The following is a 24,398-nucleotide window of genomic DNA, read 5'->3' as shown; positions in this document are numbered from 1 at the left end:
TTTGGCCTTGTGCCACACTTGGAAGCAAACATCAAGGAGTGATTTACCATCATAGCTGTAAATGAGACACTCCATGTAGCCAGCAGAATGCGGGTGGTCATTTTGGTCCCCGATGTTCACAGTCAGCGTGTTGGTGGAGCTCATGGGTGGCATCCCACTGTCTGTGATCAGGATGGGCAGGTAGAACGCCTTGTGCACCTCCCTGTCAAAGGTGCGCAGGGCAGTGAGCACGGCACTGCCGTTGTGGAAGTCCTGCAGGCTGAAGCTGGTCAGGCTATCCAAATCACTGAGGAGGCGAAAGGAGAAAGGGGCTCCGTTTGCAGCAGTGTCCCGGTCCTTGGCATACAGCAGTGTGGAGGTCTCATTCATTTGGACAACCTGTGGAGAAGCTGTGTTTTCCCAGACCACTGGGTTATAATGTGCCTCGAACTCTGGCCCATTGTCATTTACATCCTGCAGAGTCACCAAAACAGTGGCACTGCCGGTCAGAGGGGGCTGTCCCATATCAGTGGCAATCACAATGAGTTGGTACTGAGACACTGTCTCATAATCCAGCAATCCTGCAACCATCAGCCACCCATCATTAGCCAAAGAGAACTGGCCACCTGGATCAGACTTGTTTAGCAGGTGGAAAGAAAACCTCCCATTCAGGCCAGAATCCAAGTCAACAGCAGAAACCTGAATAATTTTGGTGCCAACTGGTACATCTTCCCCAAGTGCAGCCACTTCATAGAACTGGGGATTGAAGACAGGAGCATGATCATTCGAGTCCTCCACATAGATCACACAGTGAGCAATGCTGAAGAAATCCATGTCCTCTGCTTTCACAGTCAAATTGAATACCCTCTCATGAGGTTTCTCAAAGTCAACCCGTTTGCGTAGTCGGATAAACCCACAGTTGTTGACTTCATCTGTCTCTATGGAGAACTTGCGGTCATTGTCCCCATCAACGATGCTGAATGTCACCATGGCGTTTTCTCCCTCATCTCTGTCCACAGCAGACACCACTGCCACCTCAGTGTTAATACTCGCATTCTCAGAGACAAATGCTGTGTAGATCCTTTGCAGGAAGACTGGAGCATGATCATTTACGTCAGTCACCAAAATAGTGGCAGTGCCTGTCCCAGTGAGCCCTCCTCCATCTCTGGCCTCAACCACTAGTAGGTATTTGTCTTCCTTCTCACGGTCCAGGGACCCAAGCACTGTAGAAATGGTGCCACTAACTGAATCAATTGAGAACAAGTTCAAATTAATTTCATTTTTGACATTCTGAATGATACTGTATGTCAGCACAGCGTTTATACCAGCCTTGGGGTCATCGAGGTCCACTGCTGTCATTTCCATGATAGGAGTGTCAGCTGGAGAGCCCTCAGGGATGTGGCCTGTGAAACAGCCATCCGACACACAGAGGAAAAGGGGTGCATTGTCGTTCACGTCCCTCACTTCTATGATCACGTCTGCAAAGCCAGTCAGGCCCTCTCCGCCCTCGTCTGTGGCAAGAACGAGGAAGCGCCACGTGGATCGCTTCTCCCGATCTAGCCTGGTGTGTGCTCTGATCTCACCTGTGCTCTCATCGATGCTGAATTCGCTGCCGGCTCCCTGCCCATGCAGGGAGTAGCTAATGGCAGCTTGATCTGCTGCTTGGTCAGGATCCGTTGCAGAAACCTGGAACAAGCCACAGCAGGCAAGTGTTTATGTTAAAAAAAAGGGAAATCACACTTCTCATATCAATGGCAGCTGCTACAGTGCAGGCTAAATGAACAGTGTGCATTTTAACAGCAAGCATCTATTGGTTTGAGTCATTCAAGTACTCTTTCAATAAATATCATGTACAGCCTAGAGAAACTAAACCAGGACATTTCCACAGACTAGTACATTCTACTTCCCTGTTTATTTTGGAAAGAGAAAAAAACTGTAGGAAGAAACAAGTGAAAATAATAACAGTTCTGCTGAGCAGATACTTCTTGTGAAATTTTTTGAGCTGGAATACAAAGGCAAGTAGAGGTTGATTCTCTCTTAGTTTACAGACTGCAGTGAAAACAGGCCATACATCCAAGCTGATGATCAGCATAGGCCAGAGAGAGCTCCCAGCTCCTGATTTGCATCAAGGGTTTGTTTAGGAGATTGCTAGTTGGACCTACCAAGAGCTGCTCTAACAACAAAACAATGAAGATGACTGAGCTGGAGTCAAAGAACAATCGCTGGCAATTTATTTGGTAGCATAAATTTAACCATTACATGCATGAAGTACACATGCCAACCATTCTGTGCTTTTACAGTTACTCTGTGCCAAATCTTCTTTGTAAAGGAAATGATCACATTTTTCAATAATTAGAAATCAGTTTGAAAAAGACCCTTAAAATCAAAACCAGCCACTATTTATGTAGGTGAAGAGAGCAAGTGCACCACGAAAAATTACCAGGTTTACTTTATTCTAGTCTTTACAGAAAGTTGCTAGCTATGTCCTAATACCAGGCCTCACCCACCCTAAATGTACTGTCTTTTTGGATTTGTGTGAATGGATGGGATTGAGCTGAACACAAAGCCAGGTTTTGTCCTGCTTTGTGGAAACTGCTTTACCTTTAGGACAAGTACCGGCAGATCAGTGAGCTCCTCCAAGACACTGCCCTGGTATTCATTCTGAGTGAAGACTGGTGCTTCATCATTCTTATTGACAACATTGATGATGATAAGAGTATGGTTTTCCCATTTTCCATCAGAAGCTACAAGCCGGAGCTCATAATGTTGTTCTTGTTCATAATCCAGAGGCTGAGCAATGAAGACAGTTCCAATCTCAGGTTCCACATCAAAAACTCCTTTCACATTTCCTGAAGTGATCTGATACCTTAGTTTGGCATTTGCACCTACAAGAGAAAGAAACAATTGCCCCCTGTTCTCTCTATGAATGCTCAATCTAGCTATGCACAATGGACATGTATCCAAGAGAAACCTTATTTTCCAAGATTGTTGTGGTGTGTGTGTGTGAGATAAAACATAAAAACATACACAGAATGATCTGTGTATGTAATTTGAAGGTTTTGTGTATGGTAGATAGGAGGCTAGGTTTGCATTTATATTTACAAGTATAATTTACAGACACAGACAAGCACTTGTTGATTGATAATGGAGAAATCGTATGCCTCTAAATTATTGTGCATTCATTTGCCAATAATATAAAAGCAACATACTCTGAAAATACAAGAAGCTATTTTTACTCAATGTTTCCTAAGCCTCTCACTTCAAATGCCAGTATTCCTTAACTTTTTTTAAACCACTGGGTGGTGCTAAAATATAACAGAAGTCCTCTATTTTGAGCAAGAATTCATCTTAGAACATTCCACCTGTGCAACAACAGTTCTTTGTTTGCTTCAAAACTTTTAGGAACAACAACAAATAGTTTAGTGCTTCCTGTTTACTTATTTGGAAAGGTAAAAAAATTGCATTCCAGTATACAAAGTCATTTCCTAAATTAAATAGGTGAGCTGCTAGGAGCAAAAAGAACATTCAGCTTTTTAAGATGTGAGTCAGCTGTGGATGACAAGACTAGAGCAATATGGATGGCTAGAAAGTGAAAAGACTGTGCTCAACATTAGTGCTTGGAAGGACTTGGCTGCCTTTGCAGCAAAAGCTTGAGCATCACTTGCTAGCAGCTTTTGTCAAAGTCTCCCAAGTGGAGCAGCTGATTTCAAAGGCCTCTTTACACCTCCCCCATGGGCACTGAGGCACAGGCATTGCAGCACTGTCACTGAGAGGAACAGCCAGCTCTCACCTGCTCCCAGCAAGACATCCCTCTGGCTCTCATCTGGGCTCTGTCACCAGCTTGCCTTCTTTTAACCAACAGATTTGTTTCTCTTGAGCAAGTTGAGCTGGACCAACTCACAAAAATAACCAAAATGCAAAGACAGACTGACTAGTGGTACATGCTGTTGGACTGGCTCTGCCCATCTGGTCTCACCACACTGCAGGGACAGCTTCAGACCATCAGAGCTGGTGTCAGTGTGAGCCCAAATGGAAGGTCTGACTTTCCCTTTCTTCCTGACTTCATTTCTGGCCATGCCATCCCACATTTTCCACTGTTTGTCAGATTCCTCCACAAGCATATTCAACCCACTAACTCACTAAAAAGCACACATTTGATTTTTTTACAATAGTGCTAAATAGAACTGACTCCTAGGGAGATCTTGAAAGCACAGGAGTCAGCACAAAGCAAGCATGTGCTCCGGAAAGAGTGAGCACAAAGTTACAGCAGTGTTGTGACTCTGGGTGACTTCTGTCCCAAAGACATTGCCAGCTAACTTAACCTTTGCACTACAAACCTGAGCCCCTAATTAAAGAAAACACTCACATGCACCCAGAACTTCTCTCCCTACTTTTCCAAATGTTTGAAATGTGGAATTGTCTCCTGAGTGCAGAGAGCTGTTTGACCATGTAGGAAGTAGCCCTACACACAAACACACATTAACATGAAAAGGATTTAAAAGGACATGCAGGGGCCACTCACCCTCATCTTCATCATCTGCTGTTGCTGTCACAACAGGACTTCCCACCTCCCTGTCCTCATCCATGCTGACCTCATACACTGACTGAGGAAATGCCGGGGCGTTGTCGTTCACATCGCTGACAAAAATCCTCACGTAGGCTGTGTCTGAGAAGGACATGAAAGAGGAACACACAGAGTAGAAAAGGCAGAGGTGAAATACCCTGCATTATTCCAAACAGCTCACATACCTGCCAAGCCTATGAAAATTAAAAAGCCCAATATAGAATTCCTTCTTAGTTTTACCTGTGTTGGGCTGCCCATGAACACCAGGTCTAGCAGATTCTGATAAGTCCTGAGACTGAACTTCAATCAAGTAAGAGGCTCTTTTCTCTCTGTCAAAAGATGCCTGGGTGTAAATAATTCCTGTCTCAGGTTCAATGGTGAAGAACTGATAATCCTCATTAGCATCTTTTAATATTAAGTAGTGAACCTAAAAAGGAAATAGTTAAAAGGGGTTACATTTTCAATTTCCGTTTGTATGTCCAAGTGCTGTGACCTCCCCCTTCCCCAGCAGCCTCCTGGTTGTGTCTGCAAAGTAGCAACACTGAGGAAAGACAGATCAACTGAACATAATTTTTCTAAGTTTTTTGTTTATTTTGATATATAAAGTGCAGAATTCTCAAACAGAAGAACATCTGTACCAGTGATATCAAGGCCCATCAAGCCCAGTATCTAATCTCCAACAGTAGAAGCAGTTAAGAAAGATCATGAATTATAGGAGAGAGAATGTATGGACTGGCATTTTCCCTGGTGTCTCCTCAGCTTCTAGTAATTCACTGTGCTTCTGATTAAAAAAAAAAAAACAAAAACAAACAACAACAAAAAACCCCAAAACAACAACAACAAAAAATCCCACAAAGCCAAAACAAACAAACAAACAAGCTAATAATTTGGGTCCTGTTCAATTAGACTGACTAAATGAAAACCTCCACCAATGAAAGCTATTCACATTAATTCCCTTCAGAGTTCTGCTTTTTCCTAGGTTTGGGTCATTATTACTATGATGGTCAAATGCTGGTTTGACCAATGATGGTGTTTAATCGACCATATTTAAAAGGCTGTGCATAACTGACAATAATCACTGATGGTCAATTAAAAAATGAGCTAAAGAGGCAAGAGTTTGAAAACATGTCCTGCAGCCACATCCACTTGTTTTATCATGGAAGCAGCCCTGAGAATCATGCAGCAGTGCTTTGTTGTGGTTGCTGGCTCAGGATGAGCTGCCACGCTGCAGAACCCTGAGAACACTTCTGGCATCTTCCCTGCCTGCATCCCGTGAGATGCACACCAGCCATAAGACACACAAATGCTTGACAAATGCTGTAAGAACTGCTAGTGGCTCATTACCCTGCACATTCTCACTAATTACGGTACCACAGCTTCAGTATGGTGAGGAAAAGAACTAGATTAAGGTCAAACCTCTCCATGTAGGCCAGAATCCAAGTCCATAGCTAACACCTGAACCACAGATGTGCCAACATCAGCTCCTTCTGGCACAGACGCCTCGTAGTTAGAAGACATGAAGAATGGAACATTGTCATTGACATCTGAAAAAGGAGGTGATGAGGATCATGGTAAGAAAATATTTTAAAACTTTTTTGTTTACTGTGTTTTTTTGGTATTTTCCCCACAGTTGTATTTTGCTTGGAGGAAGAACTTATAATGATTATAGTAATAAGCAATCCGGCTCTGGGTTTTCCCATTCTCATGGTGGCAGTCAGGAGACATTTTATAGACACTGGGCTGTTTCTGGGAAACAGTGGCCTAATCCCAGCTGAGATAGTGGCTAATGGTTTGACCAGAGATATACTAAGTCCGTGAATGCCAGGACCAGGAGGGCTTTCATCCACAGCTAAATTACTGAAAAAGGATTTTTTCTTGTGAGCAGAATAAAGTTTCTGCCAAATTCTGGTACCAATAACTGCACTACAGGAAAAACCTTTCGGGACAGGATCCATAAACTACAACGAGGCTCAGATCCTGCTCTACAGCCTGGAGGGGTTTTGCATCGGTGGATTGTGAAAGACAGGACAATGCTATGATAAAGTGAAGCAGGAAAGTTGGATTCCCTTTCAAATTACTACCCCATTTTCATTTCCATGGTAGTGGGCAAGACAAATGTTTTTGCTGGAGACTTCACTTATTCATATTTTCACTTGAATGTCTGCCTAACAAAAGTAACTCCACTAATCCTGCAAAAACAGGGATTAATATCAGATTTATAGTTTTATGTGGATCTACTGGAACAGAACCTTATGATATAAGGAGGTTTGGATCAAATTTTTGAAAATTGCATTTATCATAAGGATAAGTTTCGTGTCTGTAATCTCAGTATGCAATGGAAAATACTGAATGCAACAAAAACCCCTAAACAGATATCCAACACAAACCTAGCCTATCTGAGCTGTTTTGCTTTCTATTGCACAGAGTATTTTCAGTAATACTCATCTCCTTTCAATAGCTTGGGAACAAGTACTAGATTTTTCCTCCTTTCAAAAGAAAACCTTTCTAAGTACCTTTACAGAACCAGGCACAGTGCTGTCTAAACAGTCAAGCAGCTCATTTTTGCACTATCACATCTCCACATTTGATGGCTGTACTTAGGAATTGCCTCAGACAGACCTCTTTAATGACTGCAGAACTATTTACAGTATAGAAATGTACAAAGCATTCTGAGGTGGCTTGGCATTTCATGGATGTTACCTTAATTCGTGGCATTATACTAAAAATAATAAGAATATTTTTCTGTACAGCAGCAAAGCTTACCTGTTATATTCACACAAACAGTGGCAAAGGAAGCTAAAGGAGTCATTGCTACGTTTTGTGCCCGGACTGTCAGGGTGAAAAACTTAGTAGTCTCAAAGTCAAGTGGCTCAGCGACTAGAAGAGAAGCAGATCCATCAGCTCTGTTTGGCTTCAGATAGAAACGAACTGGCATGTTAGTCTCTGGAACTTGACCCTCCTCCAGGTTATACGTAACCCTGGGATCACCAAGAGGGGATGTGGCTTTGATGGTCTGAAGAAGAAAAGAGCCACCACATACATTCATGAAGCACGGGGTTGCAAGGGTTAGGTGTTGAGTTTGATGGCAGAAACATACACACATGTGTTCTCCAAGAACATACCCGCCTGTATGACTCGGGTAACAGACAAAACAGCAACATTTACAGAGATGAGTTTTATTTTACAATATCTAGGTTTGGTGCAGGTGTTTAATCAACAGGGAATTTATCTGCCTGTAAATGTTCCAAGTCAGAACTGCAGCACAGCTAAAGGAAATCCCTCCTCTCTCCTCCTTCCAAAGCAGAACTGATCCATAAGGAGACAATTTCTCCACTGAGTTGTACATTTTACTCAGCAAGTTACAGAAGAAAAACTCAAACTCTAAATTGTTTCCAAGTGCTTCAATATTACATGCAGGAGGAGGAAGGCAGGAATTGTGTGGCAATATACAGAAGACTAAGTCTCTATGGGTTAAAAAGGAATTGGTTTGAGTTAGAAGAGTCTAAAGCAAACTATGTCACTCCATGCTCTTGTGCTAAACTGAGAAAAGCTTTAAGAAAGACACAAGCAGATACAAAGGCCACTGAGGATGAGGATGGAGGAGTGAGCTGGCTCTTGGAGGGAACACACAGGAATTTCCTTCTCTGGCAGCACATAAGTCTTGCTCCTGTGGAAGCACATCTCAAGGGCCATTACTGCAAGAATTCACTGGGAAAACTGCTGCCAGCTGAAATGCCACCCTACTCTGTGACAGGTACACCTGAGAAACTTTAATGGGTACAGAGCAGTGAAGGCTCATGAGGGCATAGTGCAATGCAGTAAGGCTGCAGAGTGGGCATCCACGAACGTCTGACTTAGAGCACAACAGAGGAAGAAGTGGAAATGAAGAGGGAGGGAAGTAATCAAGCTTTTAACATACCACAATCTTGGTGTCACGAATGGTGTTCTCGGGGATGGTTACCCAGTATGAGCTCTGCTCCCAGCGGGGTGGCTGGCTCAGTGCACTGGTGACAGTCACCGTCAGCTCCACGGTGCTGCTTCTGTTCCCACCGTCTGTCGCTACAATATAGCGGCTGATGCGCATTGTCTGGGAAACAGAGGCACAGGATGCTTGAAAACTATTGCAATTAACCCTCTGCAATGGATTCGAGGGGTTGGACTCTCACATTACCTGGGGTAGTGGGCAATTCACATACACCCAGCCTGTGCTGGGGTTGATCTGGAAGTATTCCAGCTGATGCTCTAGCATTGAGTATGTGACAGCAGCATTCACACCCTGGTCACTGTCGTGAGCTGCAACTCGGAGGAAACTCGTCCCCACTGGAGTGTCTTCGCTGAGGAAGTCTTTAGAAAGACAAAGATACTGTCAGCAGGTCTGCTCTGGTTTAGCAGGCTGTATTTGTAAAGAAATACCTCTGTAAAACATGATTGTTCCCTTCATGGGAGATTAAATGTTTCTGTACTGAAGCAGATTATAAAGTACTGTCACCAACAGTGTCTGGAGTCCTCTTTTAGCTTCCCCTTCCCTCTCCCCTGCCACACTGGGTTGTTAAGTGAGCTGCTGGTGATGCACATTTACTGACACTGGTGCCACTCCAGGGTGGTGCTGGCAAGATCCACAGCAGCTCACATGCCCACTGCTTTGAATCACAGCCCAGCCTGCTGGGCTCAGCTAATGATAAAAGCAGGTTGGTATCAAAGGGAATTCTGTGTGAATTGAATTAGTCTTGAATATGAGTGGTGCCAGCAGCACTGCCAGTGGGAGGCACTAGGTAATTGCAAATCACAAAGACTCAGATCACAGAAAAAATGCCTCCAGCCCCACAGTGTTTTGGAACAGCTGCCCAGGGCAAGAGCAAGGATCATTTTATGTATGTCTCTTTCCTTAAGTTCCACTCCCTGTTCCCAGAAATCCACCTGTGTCAGAGGTCGTGTCTTTCTGCCTGTAGTTCTAGAGAAACCAATCCTTCTTTGAACTTGGTCACACAATTGTCATCTAAAAATCTGGTGGCAAAGTCATGCATTTGAAGAGCCCACTGCACAGAAGAATAATTAATTTTGTCTTCCTAAGGCCTGATTTCTGGAAGGGACACCAACAAAATGATGGGAAATCATAAGCAGTCATTTCCTGTTCCACTCCACTCTGTGAAGCACAGTTTCATATGAAACTATCACATCCCTGCTGTCTGTCTCTCTTCCACACTCATCTTTACATTACACTGATTTTTGGTCCAGCTCTTCCCTCTATCCTCAGCCATCCAGTCCCAATTCCTCTTTCAAGTAGCTACGTGTGCTTGCCTGATTGTGTTTTTGAGCTGTTTCCTTGTACTAAGGCTCCACCAGCTCAGTGTATTAAAACTGACAGTGGGAAAGCTGTTGCAGTTGGGTTTAGACAGCCCAGTCAGTCTGTTAATTTGTGTCTTGTTCAGAAACTGTTTCATATCTTTGATCTCCCTTATTTGTGCGTCCTTTAGCATTTTTGATGTGGGATAATCAGAACTGCACACTACTTATGGAGCAGTCATGTTTTGTGTTTTGGTCTTCTCCTTTAATGTCTACAGTGTGTAGTAGTGGAGCAGTACAACTTTAAACAGCAGCAACCACTTGCTCTATGAGCAGTAATTTGAGATTTAATTGGCTTCACTTGTCCCTGTGTCATTTAATTGTCCTGGGATTCTTGTCTTTGGTACGTCAGTAACAGACAAGTAACAGACAAATATCACAAGAGATTTACCAGCACTAAGAGATATTAATGAAAATTGAATTAACTGCCATAAATCACTGTAAAATTCTCCTTTTTTGTGTTTAGGCTTTTGTGTGTGTGTGTGTGTGTGTGTGTTTGTGTATTTATGCTGTCTTTAACAGCCAAATTCAGTTAAATTGCATTGTAATAAAAAAGACAAAGTTACTTGGAAGGGTGGTAGTCTCTCATTTCAGGTGCTTTGCTTGCTTCTGACACAACTTTAACGTTTACTGCACCATCCCTACTACAGTTTGGCATTTCTTTAATGTCTGTTTTGCAGACAGATGATAAGATGCATGGCTAAATCAGGAATTTAACCAACATCCTAGTGCTGAGAGTAAAGAACCAGCAGTTTCCAGGATGAATAGAAACCTATGACTAATGGCCTTTGATCTTGTTAGGGAAAAAGCTATTTTTAATTCTGTGACGTTCAAGCATTGATTACTTATGTAGAGACACTGGGAAAGTGCTAGGCATAAGGTGACCTTGTTATCTGCAGGTTTGCCATCTCAAAAAGCTGTCTTTCTTCAGAACCTTTGCCAGTACCCTCTGTTCAAGAAAAAAGAAAAAAAATCTGCCTGCTCCTCAAAGTGCTGAAGCCACCATAATTACAAATGCAACCTCTCAGCTTCACAGCTTTTGAAAAAGAATCCTGGGCAGTTTCACCTGAAGCACACATGTGATGGTAGAATAGAAAGGTTCATCTTTGCACAAACATTACCTCAGGACTGTCCGCTCCACTCAAAAATATTTCTCTCCAGAAGGATCATTCCTACTCAACTTCTCAGTGCTGCTTTGGCCAGGTTTGCAGAAGACACTGGTAAGACTGTAGAAATGGCTATTCCAAATCTACACATTTTAATGAATTTGGCACTTAGAATTAGTCACTACAAGATACTTTAAAAGGTGCAACACAATTTTCCTTCTGTCCTTGCACATAACTTTGAAGTGTGGATGTATACTTAGCATATTTCCCAGTAGGTCACTTCTTGTTAAACCCCTAAAATATAAACATCCAACTTATTTCTGAATCCTTCTAAAATGCTGGCATCTTGATGTTAAAGACAATTTTCTTATAAGCCATCTTCATTTTAATAGGGTATTGGTCACTGCTTTGCCCTCCATGACATTTCCACACAAGTGGAAAAAAACCTCCAAAATTAAGTTATTGGCAGATGCATCAGCAACAAATTTTTTTTCCATTTTCAAGCAATTATGCAAGGAAGGACCTGCTCCAGTCCAACAGCTAGAGATTATACTCATGACTTGTGGATGACATTAAATGTAGAGAGTCCAAGTGTAATGAAATGCAGGATTCTACTGGAGAAGCATCAAGTCAAATTAAACAAAAGACTGATGTAAAGCATATCATGTGGGGATGAAAAAGGGAATGTCACCAGGTCAAATGGGAAAAGCTAGCTCAGCAGGACAGACACAGCAGGCATTGGCTCCCAGCCAAAGGCAGCCTAGAAACCAGGGATTCTGTGCTGTTTGACAAGACATAAATGCCACTTCAGTCTATTCAAACAGAAATACCATGCTAAAGAGACACAGATGACAATTGTACTTCTGGTCAGGGTTGATGATTTCCGCGCTAGGATGTCATGTTTTGTTTTGGGACATCAAATAAAAATTCAGTGTGGAAAAAAGCTGGGCAGAGAAAAGCTGCAAAGAGAAGGGATCAGACCGGCCTCATCTGTAGGAGTGAGTATGTAAATGTTTTTAAGAGAACTGCAATGACTAAAGAGCACTGGTTAATTCTGCTCACTTCTACTGATCATGGGTTAAACAGTAACTGGCTTAGTGGGCAACAAAGGAAGATTGGTCACCTAACAGACTGACCATTGTTACAAGGAATAACTCCTAACAAATTCCTGTGGCAGCACTGGGACAAGCAGTCAGTAACACTCACACTGGTAGCGGCTGTTCTCAAACTTGGGGTCGTTGTCGTTGAGGTCGGCGATGAGCACGGTGAGCTGGCACACGCCGATCAGTGGCTCCTGCGCCTGGTCCGTGGCAGTGACAGACAGAGTGTGCTCCCGCTGCTTCTCCCGGTCAAAACTCTGCGTGGTGGTGATGACTCCTGCCAACACAGACACCTCCTGTGCTGCCTGCCACAGCCTCAGGACTGAATCTGCTGAGACCAACCTGCACAACTCCTGCACAAAAGGAAGCTCTGACTGCGTGCAGCACAGCCATGAAGCTCGATCCTCACCAACCCTGCAAGGCATTCTTGGACTAGACCAGCTCCAGTTCTCTCGTCTCTCCTCTCCTCACATGCCACATTTTTCCTGCTGCCCTGATAAGAAGCTCAGTCTGAGTATCTTGTTATCTTATGGTTCATGGAGCACAGGACTTCCTCCTTCTCACTGAAGGGCCTCTCTAGGTTTAGTCCAAGTAACTGAATCAGCCCATTTTTACTTTGAGGAAGAGTCACAGCACAGAAGACACAAGTGACATGACGAAAGTAACCTCTGCTACAGGAGTTGGAGGCTGTCTCATTGAACAGATTAAAATTGGGTTAAGTTCTATAGTGGATAAATCAAACCATTTTCTCCAAATCTTCAGGTTTTCCTCCCTACTAATTAAGTCTCTCCCTACCTCAGCTATTTTTTTCTGGTTAGCAGATTTCGAACTGGCCTTCTTGAGGCCACTTCTAGACTTGTTTCTCTCCTATGCTCGGAATTCTTCAGCTCTGTTGTAGTCCATTCCAATCTCCTGCACAGTCCTGGACATAACAATATCCCATTTTCCTATTTTCAGTCAACAACTACATAACATCTTCATTTGAAATAAATCGTATATAAATACATCGTTGCCCTGTTCTGGTATGAGGGTTTTGCCCGCAGTGCACTGGATCTCCTATTTGTGCATGAGATGAGAAATGAACTCTGGACACATCATAGGGAAGAATAAACTTAACCTGTAAAGATCACACTTTCTGCTCTGCATTTTTATAGCTACTCTTGATCCAAATAGGAAGACAAGTGATACAGAACACATTTTTATCTTCTTATTGAACTGGGATTGGTTTCCCTATTTAATTTGCATTTGGGACCCCTGATATAAGAAGGATGTGGATCTGTTGGAATGAATCCAGAAGAGGGACATGAAGATGATCAGAGGGTTGGAAACCTCTCCTGTGAAGACACACTGAGCTGGGATTTTTCAGCCTGGAGAAGAGAAGGTTCCAGGGAGACCCTATAGCACCCTCCAGTACCTAAAGGTGGCTTATACAAGAGCTGGAGAGGGTCTGTGGGCATGTAGTGATAGGACAAAGGGTAATGGCTTTAAACTGAGGGAGAACAGGTTTAGAATAGGACAAAATTCTTTACTGTGAGGGTGGTGAGACACTGCCCAACACAGGTTGCCCAGGGAAGCTGTGGAAGCCCCATCCCTGCAAGTATTCAAGGCCAGGTTGGATGGGGCATTGGGCAACCTGGTCTAGTGGAAGGCGTCCCTGCCCAAAGCAGGGGTGTTGGAAATAAATAATATTTTAGCTGTTTTCCAACCCAAACCATTCTATGCTACTATGATTTGAATCACTACAACCTTCATTAAATCCAATCTAATCTAATCTAATCTAATCTAATCCAATCCAATCTAAGTGCATGGGTATTTACATACCCTGAGCATTTTCCAGTATTTATCCTACAAACTGTCACAGCTAACCCTGCAGTTACATGGTTAAGCATGAGCCCACATGAACATACTGATACAGCGGCATTTTCTTTATAATACAATGCACAATTTTCATTTTTTCTTAGTAACCTGAAGCTACTGACCTGTGTCTGGGTCAATGCTGAAGCCTAGGGAAGCTCCATCTCGGTGCATGAGCCCATACTTCACCTCTCCATTGATGCCAAGGTCTGCATCATAGGCTTCCACCTGCAGCACACGCGTGCCCGGAGGCTGGTTCTCCAGAACCCAGGTGCTGTCACTGTAGTAAGCGCACTAAAAACACACCCAAACATCCGACCCTAAATATTACACAGAGTCACGTGAATCTGCTGCACAGTGTCAATATTTCTTCCAACAGGTCTGGGAAAAACTTGGAAGGAAATCACTGCTATTACTTATGCACACGAAGAAATCAATCTCTAAGGGAGAGGAAGGAAAAAGGAGGATGAAGATTTCACACTTCCTCTAGGAGTGTAAGTCTTCTGTTCACTTACAAGTTCATTCTGCTCTGCACACACAGACCCTTCAGCCCACCAGCAGCCACCAGTAGCTATGGAGACTCTATTACCCCACTTACAGCTTAGATGGAAAAGAATATCTGCCGAAAGACATCTTACCTCTCTAAAGACAGGCTTGTTGTTATTAACGTCATTAACTCCTACAATAACCTCAGCAAAACTGCTGAGAGGAGTGGGTCCCCCCGAGGCATTGTCATCTATGGCAGTGACATTTAGGATGTACTGTGGCCCTTTCAGACTGGGTGGTGGGTTTCTGCGGAGTTTAATGATACCTGAATTTGGAAGCATAAAGTGTCTTGTTAATTTACTCTGTAAACACACAAAATCAAGTGAGCATCAGATTTCTCCGTCACTGTATTGCTGGCTCAGTTTGTATTTTGGTTGCAAAGCACAGTAATTTATCATCTTAGTCTGCACAGGCTTGGACCAGGATCCCAAATTTTGGCTGACAGCTGAAGAACAACCATCATATCAAAGAACTAACGCTCACTGATACAAAGCATCCCCATTCACAGATTATATAAATATGGTGCTTTCTCATGGTTCTTGACATACAGGTGGGACAGAGTCAATAGATATTAGACAGTAAATAACTATGTTCTAAAACCTCTTTCCTTACCTTTCTGGCTATCCAGCTCAAAGTTGCCCTCCTCATTGCCTCCTGTAATCAGATAGAGCAGCCCGTCTCCATCGGGGTCCTCTGCCCGAACAGTAGCCACCAAGGTGCCCGGACCAGCATCTTCCGAAAGGAAGGTCCTGTAACTGATGGACACAAGGGAGCAGGGGCAGCACACAAGTATCAGAATAACCATTGCCCTGTTAACCATCAGCAACAGTAAGAACTCATTATGAATGGCTTTTTAAAGCTTTGGGCATGCAACCATGGAATCTTAAATTGGTTCAAGATATGACTTAGGTCTTCTTTGTTCAACATTTGGTACTTATTTTAGGATTGTAATCCTGTACTTTTGGTATATATAATTTTGAAGGAGCCTTTGGAGGATAACAATGTGCACCATAATACGTTGTACTGTAAAACAGGATCATCTATCTACTAAAGCTGAGTAAAAGGACTAGTATCTGCCATGCAATGTTTCTTATGCCCCTATATATTAATGGAAAGCATCAGATACTACAGAGATGAATGTAAAAAAGTATTTAATTTTGTAAATAAATATATGTATGTTTCATATTTAAAATATGTTCAGACTTCAAAATTGTGCAAAGAATAGAAATTGTCTTGATTGAGGACAGGAAAGAAAAAGCAGACTTAAACGGGCTCATGAAATTAGCTTACAATACAATCTGTTGATGACAAAATTAAATTTTAGTAGTAGTTTGCTAACTACCTATTGTAAATCAAAGGTGACTCCGATGAAGGGGAAAGAGAATGATGCATCTGACTCCATCATCGGAAGGCTAATTAATTGCTTTATTATACTACACTATGCACATTGTAGCTAAACTGAATCTGCCCTGCACTCACTCTTGCTCACAACTGCTCACACTGCACTCATCTCTGATTCTCCCGTGACTGTCCCGTGACAGTCTGACACACACACAACTCTTGGCCCTGATAGGCCAAGGGAACAAAACATCCTCACTTTGGCTAAACCATCTCCATATTGCACTCTATGTTAGCACAACACAGGCACAGCGAGCAAGATAAGAATTGTGTTTTCCTTCTTTTCTGCTTGTCTCACAGCTTCTCTCTGTTCAGAGGGCATGTGAATACCACAACTACCATTATTTATTTGTCACCTATTTATACATGGATAATCACTTTGAGACCAGGGAGTCAGTCATAATCATTCCCTGTATAGATAGGTCTTTGATTCATTCTGTTCTCTCTCTACAAAGTCAATATACTGGTATCACAAATGATGTGTTTTTTTAATATACAATCTAGAAATGAAAGTCCAACTCATAAAGCCTTTCTATATAGAAATTACCCTTCAATTTCACTGGTACTTAAAGGTGCACAAAACAACAAGTGACCATGTAGCCAAGTGCTATTAAGGTTACATGTCAGAACAGCATGATTTAAGAGCAGAGCAGGGGCTGAGGGTGCCTTACAGGGCCTGGGAGAAGACGGGAGCCTCGTCATTGACGTTGGCCATGCGGATGCGCACAGACGCCGTCCCCGTGCGAGGGGGGTGTCCTCTGTCCACAGCGATCACCACAAACTCGTACATGTGGTTGGCTCGCTCAAAGTTCAGCCTCTGGTTAGAATTGACGACTCCATGACGTGTGATGGAAAAATCGGTGCTCTGGATGAAGTAAGAGATCTCAGAGTTGGAGCCAGAGTCGCAGTCTGTTGCAAGCACTATTAGAGAACACATTTAACAGAACGGTCATACGGCAAAGGAGGTTTGGTTATGCTGTTTACCACCAAGTCAACTCTGGGTTTTTGTTAGTTTTTGAGAACAGGCATCACCCAAATCCGTTTCATCCATAAAAGGTTTTTTTTTTGTTGTTTTGTTTTTGCTTTGTTGTTTTTGTTGTTCTTTGTGGTTAGCATCTGGGAACTTAGGAGGAGGCTGGGAGTGAAAACTCAAAACAACTCTTCCCTCTGCTCCAACCCAGCCCGAGCGATCTCAGTCAGGTAAATTTGCAAGAGAGCTGTGATCCCAGCACTGCACAAAATGCTTTGCACAAATAGCAGGCAACACTGGTAATTAGCACACAATCAGTATGCATGTTGGTTAACATTATCAGTCATAAACTGGTTCCTCACTCTTTCCAGGAATGCTATGTTCAAATTTAATTAGCTCCCAGCTAGTTATATAATTTAATTACCTGGTGCTTCAAGGTACAAAGAGTGATTAAACATTCCTCCCCAGTAAGTGTTTACTCAGCACACTGAGTGTCCCATCTGCTCAGGAGCAGTAAACCAGAACAACAAAGCATCGAAAGTGATTTTTAAAAGCAGAAGCTCACCTCTCCAATTACCTTGCAATTTTTCTAGCCTGACAATGAGGCTTCACATCATTCCCACACTGGTAACAAACAAACTCCTTATTCTACCAGTAGGATTCAGATGCAGCCACCATGGCAGCCTTGTGGAAGCAGAACAGTGATTGCAGTGCATGGACACCCCAGCGAAGAGCAGCAGCATCATCCACAGAGGGGTGGCAGAAACAACCTGCCTCTATCAGAATACTAACTCAAAATAGGAAAGGAGCAGAGAATGATTTCAAAAGTACACTGGAGAATTGCTCTACTTGCAAAAAATTTCGACTGCATCTGCCTGTGTCATTGTTTACAAGGATATTTAGAGTGGTTGTAACATTTTGTTCAAAATCTCTCCAAATCCTGCTGTGAATAAATGTTTGTGTTACAGGCTACAAAATCAAGGGCTTTAGTGTTAATCACTCTCTTGCTGCACTGACAGACAAAATATATTAAAAATGCAAAGACTAAAATGACACTGATTTAAATTTGCCAAATATAAAGGTTAAGTATTGTTTTTAGAAAGGCATGCAGAATGTGAAAAACATTTTTTATTTGAAAAATTCAGATTTGATCTATAGCCATTAGTGAACCATTTAACCACTCACAGAGATACATTCTATGTGCTTAACGATATGCTTCTTTTCCCCCAGATGTTTTCTGGCAAATAGGGAATGAGGCACTTACTTGTACATGACAGAAACGTGCCTTACTTCCCAATAGTACCTGGGAATTCCCATTCCCCTCCATTTCATTCCATCCTGGAAACTGGTGTGCAATGCAAAGGATATTTTAAGGATCATATGCCAGGCACAATCAGCTCTGTGCTGGCTTTGCACGTGCTCTGAACTAGTTTAGTGCGAGCTAACTCTGGCTCAAAAGCTGACTGAGCTGCCAGCTACAGCTCCAAGCCTTGTTCTGCTGGCACAGCGATGCAGCTGAAGGCTGAGGGTCCTTCTGAGAGCACCCTCCGTGCTCCAGACTCTGAGTGTGCTAAAATAAAAGCAGCTGAAAACTGAAACCTACATTGGCATCATCCACAGTTTTAACAAAAGCATTTATCACACTACCTTTTTCACTGCCACCAACAGATACAGGCAGGCTCAGAATGGCAAAAGCTCTTATATTTGCATTTATTTCTGTTTGTGGGTCATTCTGAGGCTGCAACATCTCATCCCTCAAGGAGCTAGAGTGAGGGTAAGAGCTCTTTGTCTTTTTCCCTGAGACACTTGCCTTGGCAGTCAGAGTTAGTGGCCCAGGTCTCATCCTGCAGAGGGTACAGCTGCCTTGCAGCCACTAACAACCCTGCTCAGCCCTTCCACAGCAAGTGAGTCTTCACACACCCATTTCCACTGACTGCCACTATGCTTCCACCTCACATTTTCTTTCCTAAGACAGCTCTTTCTCTTGAAATGTACACCATGTGGCAAGACAACAACGTGGGATGCAATTGCACAGCTTTGACATTCTGCTTGCTTTGGACATGGGGCGTAAGATTTTCCCCCACAAGTGGAATTTTGATGAGCTTTACAAGTCCTCTGGACAGAAGAATATTCATCTCTTTAAGGAGAATCACATGCTTAGGAATTTTAGGATTTGGTTATTCTGATCAATTTCTTTCTTCCCAAGAGAATTAAGCCTAAAAATTGAGTCTGATGAGATCTGAACCCTCTTTGCAAATGTTTAGAGAAAGCAGGCCCTGCAGCCCCCTGACACAAGGGAAGCTAAACTTCTTATCACCTCTGCAACCTGAAGAATTCAGCTCCAGCTTTGGGAAGCTTTCATCTTTTTGCTAAGTCTTGCCTTGGCACATACTCATACCCCCTGAAGTCTTTTATCAGCACACTACTTTAGCCTCTAAAAATGTCACCTGTGCACTCAGGGTTTATATGCAAATGACACATGGCCATGTTAAAAACAACAAACATGGGATGATGACTGGTAAGCCACAACCATAAATTTAAGTTCACAGCCTTTCAAAATATTTTTCCTTTAACACTTTGCAAGTCAGTTATACAGCACTAATGCCTATTTGACAAAACAAGCTGCCCATTTAAAAAAGCCTTTTATTTTCTTAACATATTAAGGAAAGAAATACTAATTGCAGCTGCTTCTAGGACACAACAAGATGACCAAGATGAGTTAAAAGACAGCTACAATATTTGAAGGAAATGAAGCCACTTCCTATCAGCTGCTTTAAGTGTCCTTGGATACCACAGGGTCTCTCCTTGGGCACAGTACAGTGATCCTCACCTGAAGACACTCACAGCTCTACTTCCAGGTTAGCTAAAAGCCACCCACAGACTGTCAGGAAAGCTGCCATCCACACCTCTCCAAGGCAGCGCCTGTGGAAGAGAGCGCTTCCTCATGGCCAGACCATGGAAAGGTAACAAACTAGCAGGTCTGCGGCAGGACTGAAGGGAGAGGTGACAGGATGGTGCCCACCTTGCAGAAGAGACGTGCCAACGGGAATGGTTTCAGGAATGTTGTCTCTGCTGTAAATGGAGCGCTGGAACTCAGGAGAACAGTCGTTTTCATCGGTGATGTGGACCATGACCTGAGGAAAAAGGACACCCAGAGAGTGGATTTTAGCTTCTACACTGCCAAAGGAGCACCTCTTTCTGAACACTGCAGTGGCACTCAGTGCTTTTGCTGCTGTCCCGTCCTTACACGTCTGATGCTATTCTTCTCACCCTGCTCCTGTAACACACAGAAAAGTATTTTCCCCTCCATTCCCAAGATGGGAGGCAAAGCCAAAAAGTAATAATGAGAGGTATTTGCAGAGCCAAGATGTGAACCCAGGTCAGAGCCCAGATTTCTACTACAAGGTTTCCTCCTGCCCAGCATCCTCACTGAGCAATCCACCTGTGTAACTGGTCCTGTAGCAAGGGGTTGCAGACCATGGAGTGAAGAGATTCCTGTACCTCAGTCACACTGCTGAGAGTGCTCTCAACTTCCATGGCTTTCAGAAGGAGGTGGTAGAGGTGGTGCTCGCTCTCGTAGTCCACGGGGTGGGTCAGGCTGAGCTCTCCACTCTCTTGCCTCACCCGGAACAGCCCAGAGGGGTTTGTCAGGAGAGTGTAGGAAAGAGGCTGGCTCTGGAAAGAAACAGCCTCAACAACTGCTACTCTGCAAAGAACGAGAGAACAACCCTTTGCTTCAAAACAATAACAACAAAAGCTGTCTCCTCAGCACCTAGAGGAGCATAGGATGAGGAAAGGTGTCGTGCTCACTCTCTGTCAATGCTTGGCTCAGTTTTGTATCCAGACTGGAAACCCCTTTTGCTACAGGGAGTTCATCTACCTTCTCTTCTCTCACCAAACTTATTCACTGACATAGCAGTGCTGAAATAACAACCCATTTCAACCCCCACTAACAATAAAACGTTTTTTTTCTTCCCTATGGTAGCCTTTTAAATACTTGACAGCAGTTACTAGTTTACCCCCAGTTTCTCAGTTATTCAGAAATAAGTGATCTACTATACTTCTGAATTTCTCTGTAGTTGTATATTTAGAAAAGAAATGGGTTTAGACATGGATGGGAAACCCATGGAGCACGTGGCTTTCCAGATCCTGCTGTCCACCTTGGCAGGATATCAAAGGAATATTTGCCTCCCTACTGTGACTTATGTTTTGAAGCTCCACCTCTCACACCATTCTTTCGCCAGCATAAAACACTTTTAGCTCATCTCACTGAAAGCTCCTGTGAAGCAGAGAAATTTCCCTCCTCCTTCTCATTCAGTCTCTCTTAAGGATTAGTGGCACATCTCCAGCAATTTTTTCCTAGGTCATCAGTTTATTTTGAGGTTTCCTGCTCCTTAGAGGCCTTAGGGCACTGTTCCACCTGCTCCTTAGAGGCCTTAAAGCCCATTTTGCTTTCAAGTAGCTGAACAGTGACAATAAACCCAGAGCCAGCTTGAGAGCATCTCCCCACTGTGGCTTGGCTTAGCCACTCCCCATGCAACAGCAGAGCCCCTTGGAGACTGAGCTTTATCTATTTGCACTTCACACTGCTGCTGTTATCTCAAGAGTTTGGCAATGACTCATCTTTCTAGAAATTTAAATACAAGTCAAACAGGACACAAACAACTCCAGATCTGGTTAATTAAAAGACTATTTTTAGTCTTTTAATTTGTTTAAATCACTAGGAGATGCATAGCCAGTAGTTTGGCTGTTCTAATTCACGATGAAATGCACTAAAACCCCAAAAAGCATTAAAATAATTCCAGCATCCCAGACTACATGTGACACATGGAGACTCATGTCACACTGGAGAAACATCAAAAGAGGCATAATTTCTTTTAGAAAACACATTATTATTTTTAAAGTGTGATAGAGAAATGCATATGCATGGCCCTAAGAAGCAAATCACAACAGTTTCACCCTGTTGTGCTCTGTGAAGCTCCTCTCAGACTGCAGGGAGGGAGTCACCCAACCAAGCACAACTCACTTTTCTCCTGCTGGAGTGTTTTCCGGCACAAACACGCTGTAGGACATGTTAGTGAACTGCGGGGGTCGGGGGCCGGCCAGGATGGAAACGGAGGCATAGGGGCTTCTGTTGCCCTGCTCATCAGAGGCTTCCACAGTCACCACATACTCCTTGTTCCACGTCAAAGGCAGACCAGTGGTCATGATCATGCCAGTGTCCTTATCCACTCGGAATCGCTCTTCACCACCTACCAACACATGCACAAAGCTGCTCTGATCTTTGCCCCACAGCAAGAACATTGGCACCTTCACCATTTCAAAGCAAGCCATCCTCAACTCATCCACCTCTGTCCTTGTATGCACTTCCTTTTACCTTTCCAGTTGTCCACCTTATCTTTCACTCACACTGTTTTGTTGACCAGCAGTGTAAAAGAGACAAGAACAAGTAAGAAATGGAGACTTAAGCTAACAGTAAAGCTGCCATCAATTTCAAAATAAGCAAAGAAAATGGCAAGAAGAAAGCTTCCCATCCACGTAACTTTTACTTACAGCACTTCCAGCTTCTACTTGCTGTACTTGTTGTATCTTTAAGGATTCCCCAAGGGAAAAATTTACCCATGAAATTGTAAACTTGGTAAGAAACATTTGCAACTAAAGAGAAATTCACCTTTTGTTTTCAGAGTAGCCCTACCTGCAATGAGAGTGTAGGTTATGGCAGCAGAGGTGTTTTCAGGGCTGCTGCAATGTGCGGTGAGCTGGTAGACGAGCGCACCTTTGCGCGCATCGGGGTCGACGCGCGCCAGGTACGGGTACGGGTACATGGCCCAGGAGAGCAGCTCCTCCTCTGGGGCAAGGAGAGTCACGTGGCACAGGTACCAGTCATCATCTGCAAAACACACACGCGTTTCTACACAGCTTGGTCACCAGCTTAACGTTAAGATCTTATCCATTAGTATCTGTAAACAAACTGAGAAGGAGGCTTCCACTGCAAAGGACATGTAGAGATTTAATCACACTATTTTTTACCTCTAGGGAGACCTATATTCAAGCCTTTTTAATTCACAGCAAGTCACTAACAGATGCTAAAGTTATATATGGGCTTCTTGAAGAAATTTTCCTAAGCACATTTGTGTTCTAAAAGCGGCCTTAAGATTTGACTTCAAATTAAAAAGAATATGTTGTGGAATGTAGAGAATAAAGTTGAATAAAAAGAGAAACTAAATGTAGAAAGGGGGTATGTAGAAAGGTACATAGGAGAAATGTACGTTTTCTGCCTGTTAAAATATGATCACATACTTCAACAAACTGCACTGAGGTTGCAGGTCTGTTAAGGGCTACACTGCAACACAATGAAACACCCACCCAGGTGTGTGTTTCATACAGGAAACCCTTCAACTCTGCCTTCAAGAAGGCCATTTCACACAGGATGGAAGAGGGCAGGAGCACATGGACAAAACCACCACCAAAGGCAAGAATAAAGCCAGAAATTCCAAACAATTTTAAGTGTGTGTCTTGGGGATGTGATACTAAAGAAAAGGCTACCCACAGATAGACATTCCCTGACACACCAGACCTGTACTTACAAGCAGCCTTACCCCACAGTAAAAATATATGCTAGACAAATTTCCCAGAGATAATCATTCCCAGCAACGAAAAAACTTAACTGAACTTTTGTGGGGTTTTAAAGTATTTAAAATCATTTAAGACATGGTTTCCTTAGTTTTCTTAGATTACATGGTTTCTGGTTTTCTCATGTACCAGCACTGCATACTGGAGAACATTGGTTCACTTTTTTTTCTCCTCTGTATTGCTGTGTAGGACAAGGCACAACCCACAGCATGAGGCAGTAGCTCATAAAGGCTGCTGGAGCAGTCACTATTTTATCTATAGCCAAGAAGGAGGGTTGGCAAATACATGCCCTAATTCAGCCTGTTACAGACAGTGTTATTTTGCTAGTAAAGGGATGAAAACTTGTAGGCATGAGAATTAAAGATATTTTTGTTCATTTATTGGTCTAATTCAGGCAGTTTTAATTTCTGCAGAGATTGAATATCTAGTCAAATATTTTTCCCGTATAGTGACACTTAGAGAATGATTTCAAAAATTGCAATGATACAGATTATTCTTAATATTGCTCCATGTAGGTGATCCAAATGTTAAGTACCAATCAATAATGAGGTCCTAATCCTGCTGTAGGTATAATAAAACCCACCAAAAGTCAGCAGTAAAACAGAGATTTATGTTTCAAAAAAGACAGACAAGGGAACAAATTTCACTGAGTTCAGGACAGCATGTCAGAGAAAATATTTGTGTTGCTCAAATTAACCATAATTTTCTGGACTTTTACAAACACATCACCTTCCCTCTCTATGAAAGGTGTATTTAAACAGAAACATAGAAGAATTTAGGCTGGAAAAGACTCTAATATCATCAAGTCCAACCATTAACCTGGTACTGCCAACTTCACAACTAAACCTGGGACTCACTATCCCTGGAACTGTTGAAAAAGCATGTGCACATGGCACTTGAGGACA

At 42.9% G+C, this 24,398-nt stretch overlaps 1 protein-coding gene across 2 annotated transcripts in view; it reads right to left on the bottom strand.

The window, feature by feature from the left end:
- Positions 1-24,398, bottom strand: part of LOC115901079 (neural-cadherin-like) — a 55,458-nt gene that overhangs the window by 19,587 nt on the left and 11,473 nt on the right. Inside the window, exons 2-18 of one of the 2 annotated variants that reach the window (XM_030943397.1) lie at positions 22,556-22,750; positions 21,887-22,112; positions 20,362-20,566; positions 19,883-19,994; positions 16,562-16,811; positions 15,105-15,247; positions 14,585-14,757; positions 14,072-14,240; positions 12,199-12,369; positions 8,715-8,887; positions 8,463-8,630; positions 7,307-7,556; positions 5,960-6,087; positions 4,784-4,970; positions 4,502-4,645; positions 2,581-2,864; positions 48-1,665 (exon numbers count right to left, since the gene is read on the bottom strand). In XM_030943397.1, the coding sequence (XP_030799257.1) occupies positions 48-1,665; positions 2,581-2,864; positions 4,502-4,645; positions 4,784-4,970; positions 5,960-6,087; positions 7,307-7,556; positions 8,463-8,630; positions 8,715-8,887; positions 12,199-12,369; positions 14,072-14,240; positions 14,585-14,757; positions 15,105-15,247; positions 16,562-16,811; positions 19,883-19,994; positions 20,362-20,566; positions 21,887-22,112; positions 22,556-22,685 (4,531 nt within the window). In that variant the 5' untranslated portion in view covers positions 22,686-22,750. Of the gene's footprint in view, positions 1-47; positions 1,666-2,580; positions 2,865-4,501; positions 4,646-4,783; positions 4,971-5,959; positions 6,088-7,306; positions 7,557-8,462; positions 8,631-8,714; positions 8,888-12,198; positions 12,370-14,071; positions 14,241-14,584; positions 14,758-15,104; positions 15,248-16,561; positions 16,812-19,882; positions 19,995-20,361; positions 20,567-21,886; positions 22,113-22,555; positions 22,751-24,398 lie in introns of those variants that run through there. The other variant, XM_030943398.1, reaches the window with a different exon arrangement.

This window comes from Camarhynchus parvulus, chromosome 2 (assembly GCF_901933205.1).
Source record: "Camarhynchus parvulus chromosome 2, STF_HiC, whole genome shotgun sequence".
NCBI lineage: Eukaryota > Metazoa > Chordata > Aves > Passeriformes > Thraupidae > Camarhynchus > Camarhynchus parvulus.
Note: the sequence above shows the minus strand (reverse complement) of the source record. Positions and strands in the feature narration are given on the sequence as shown.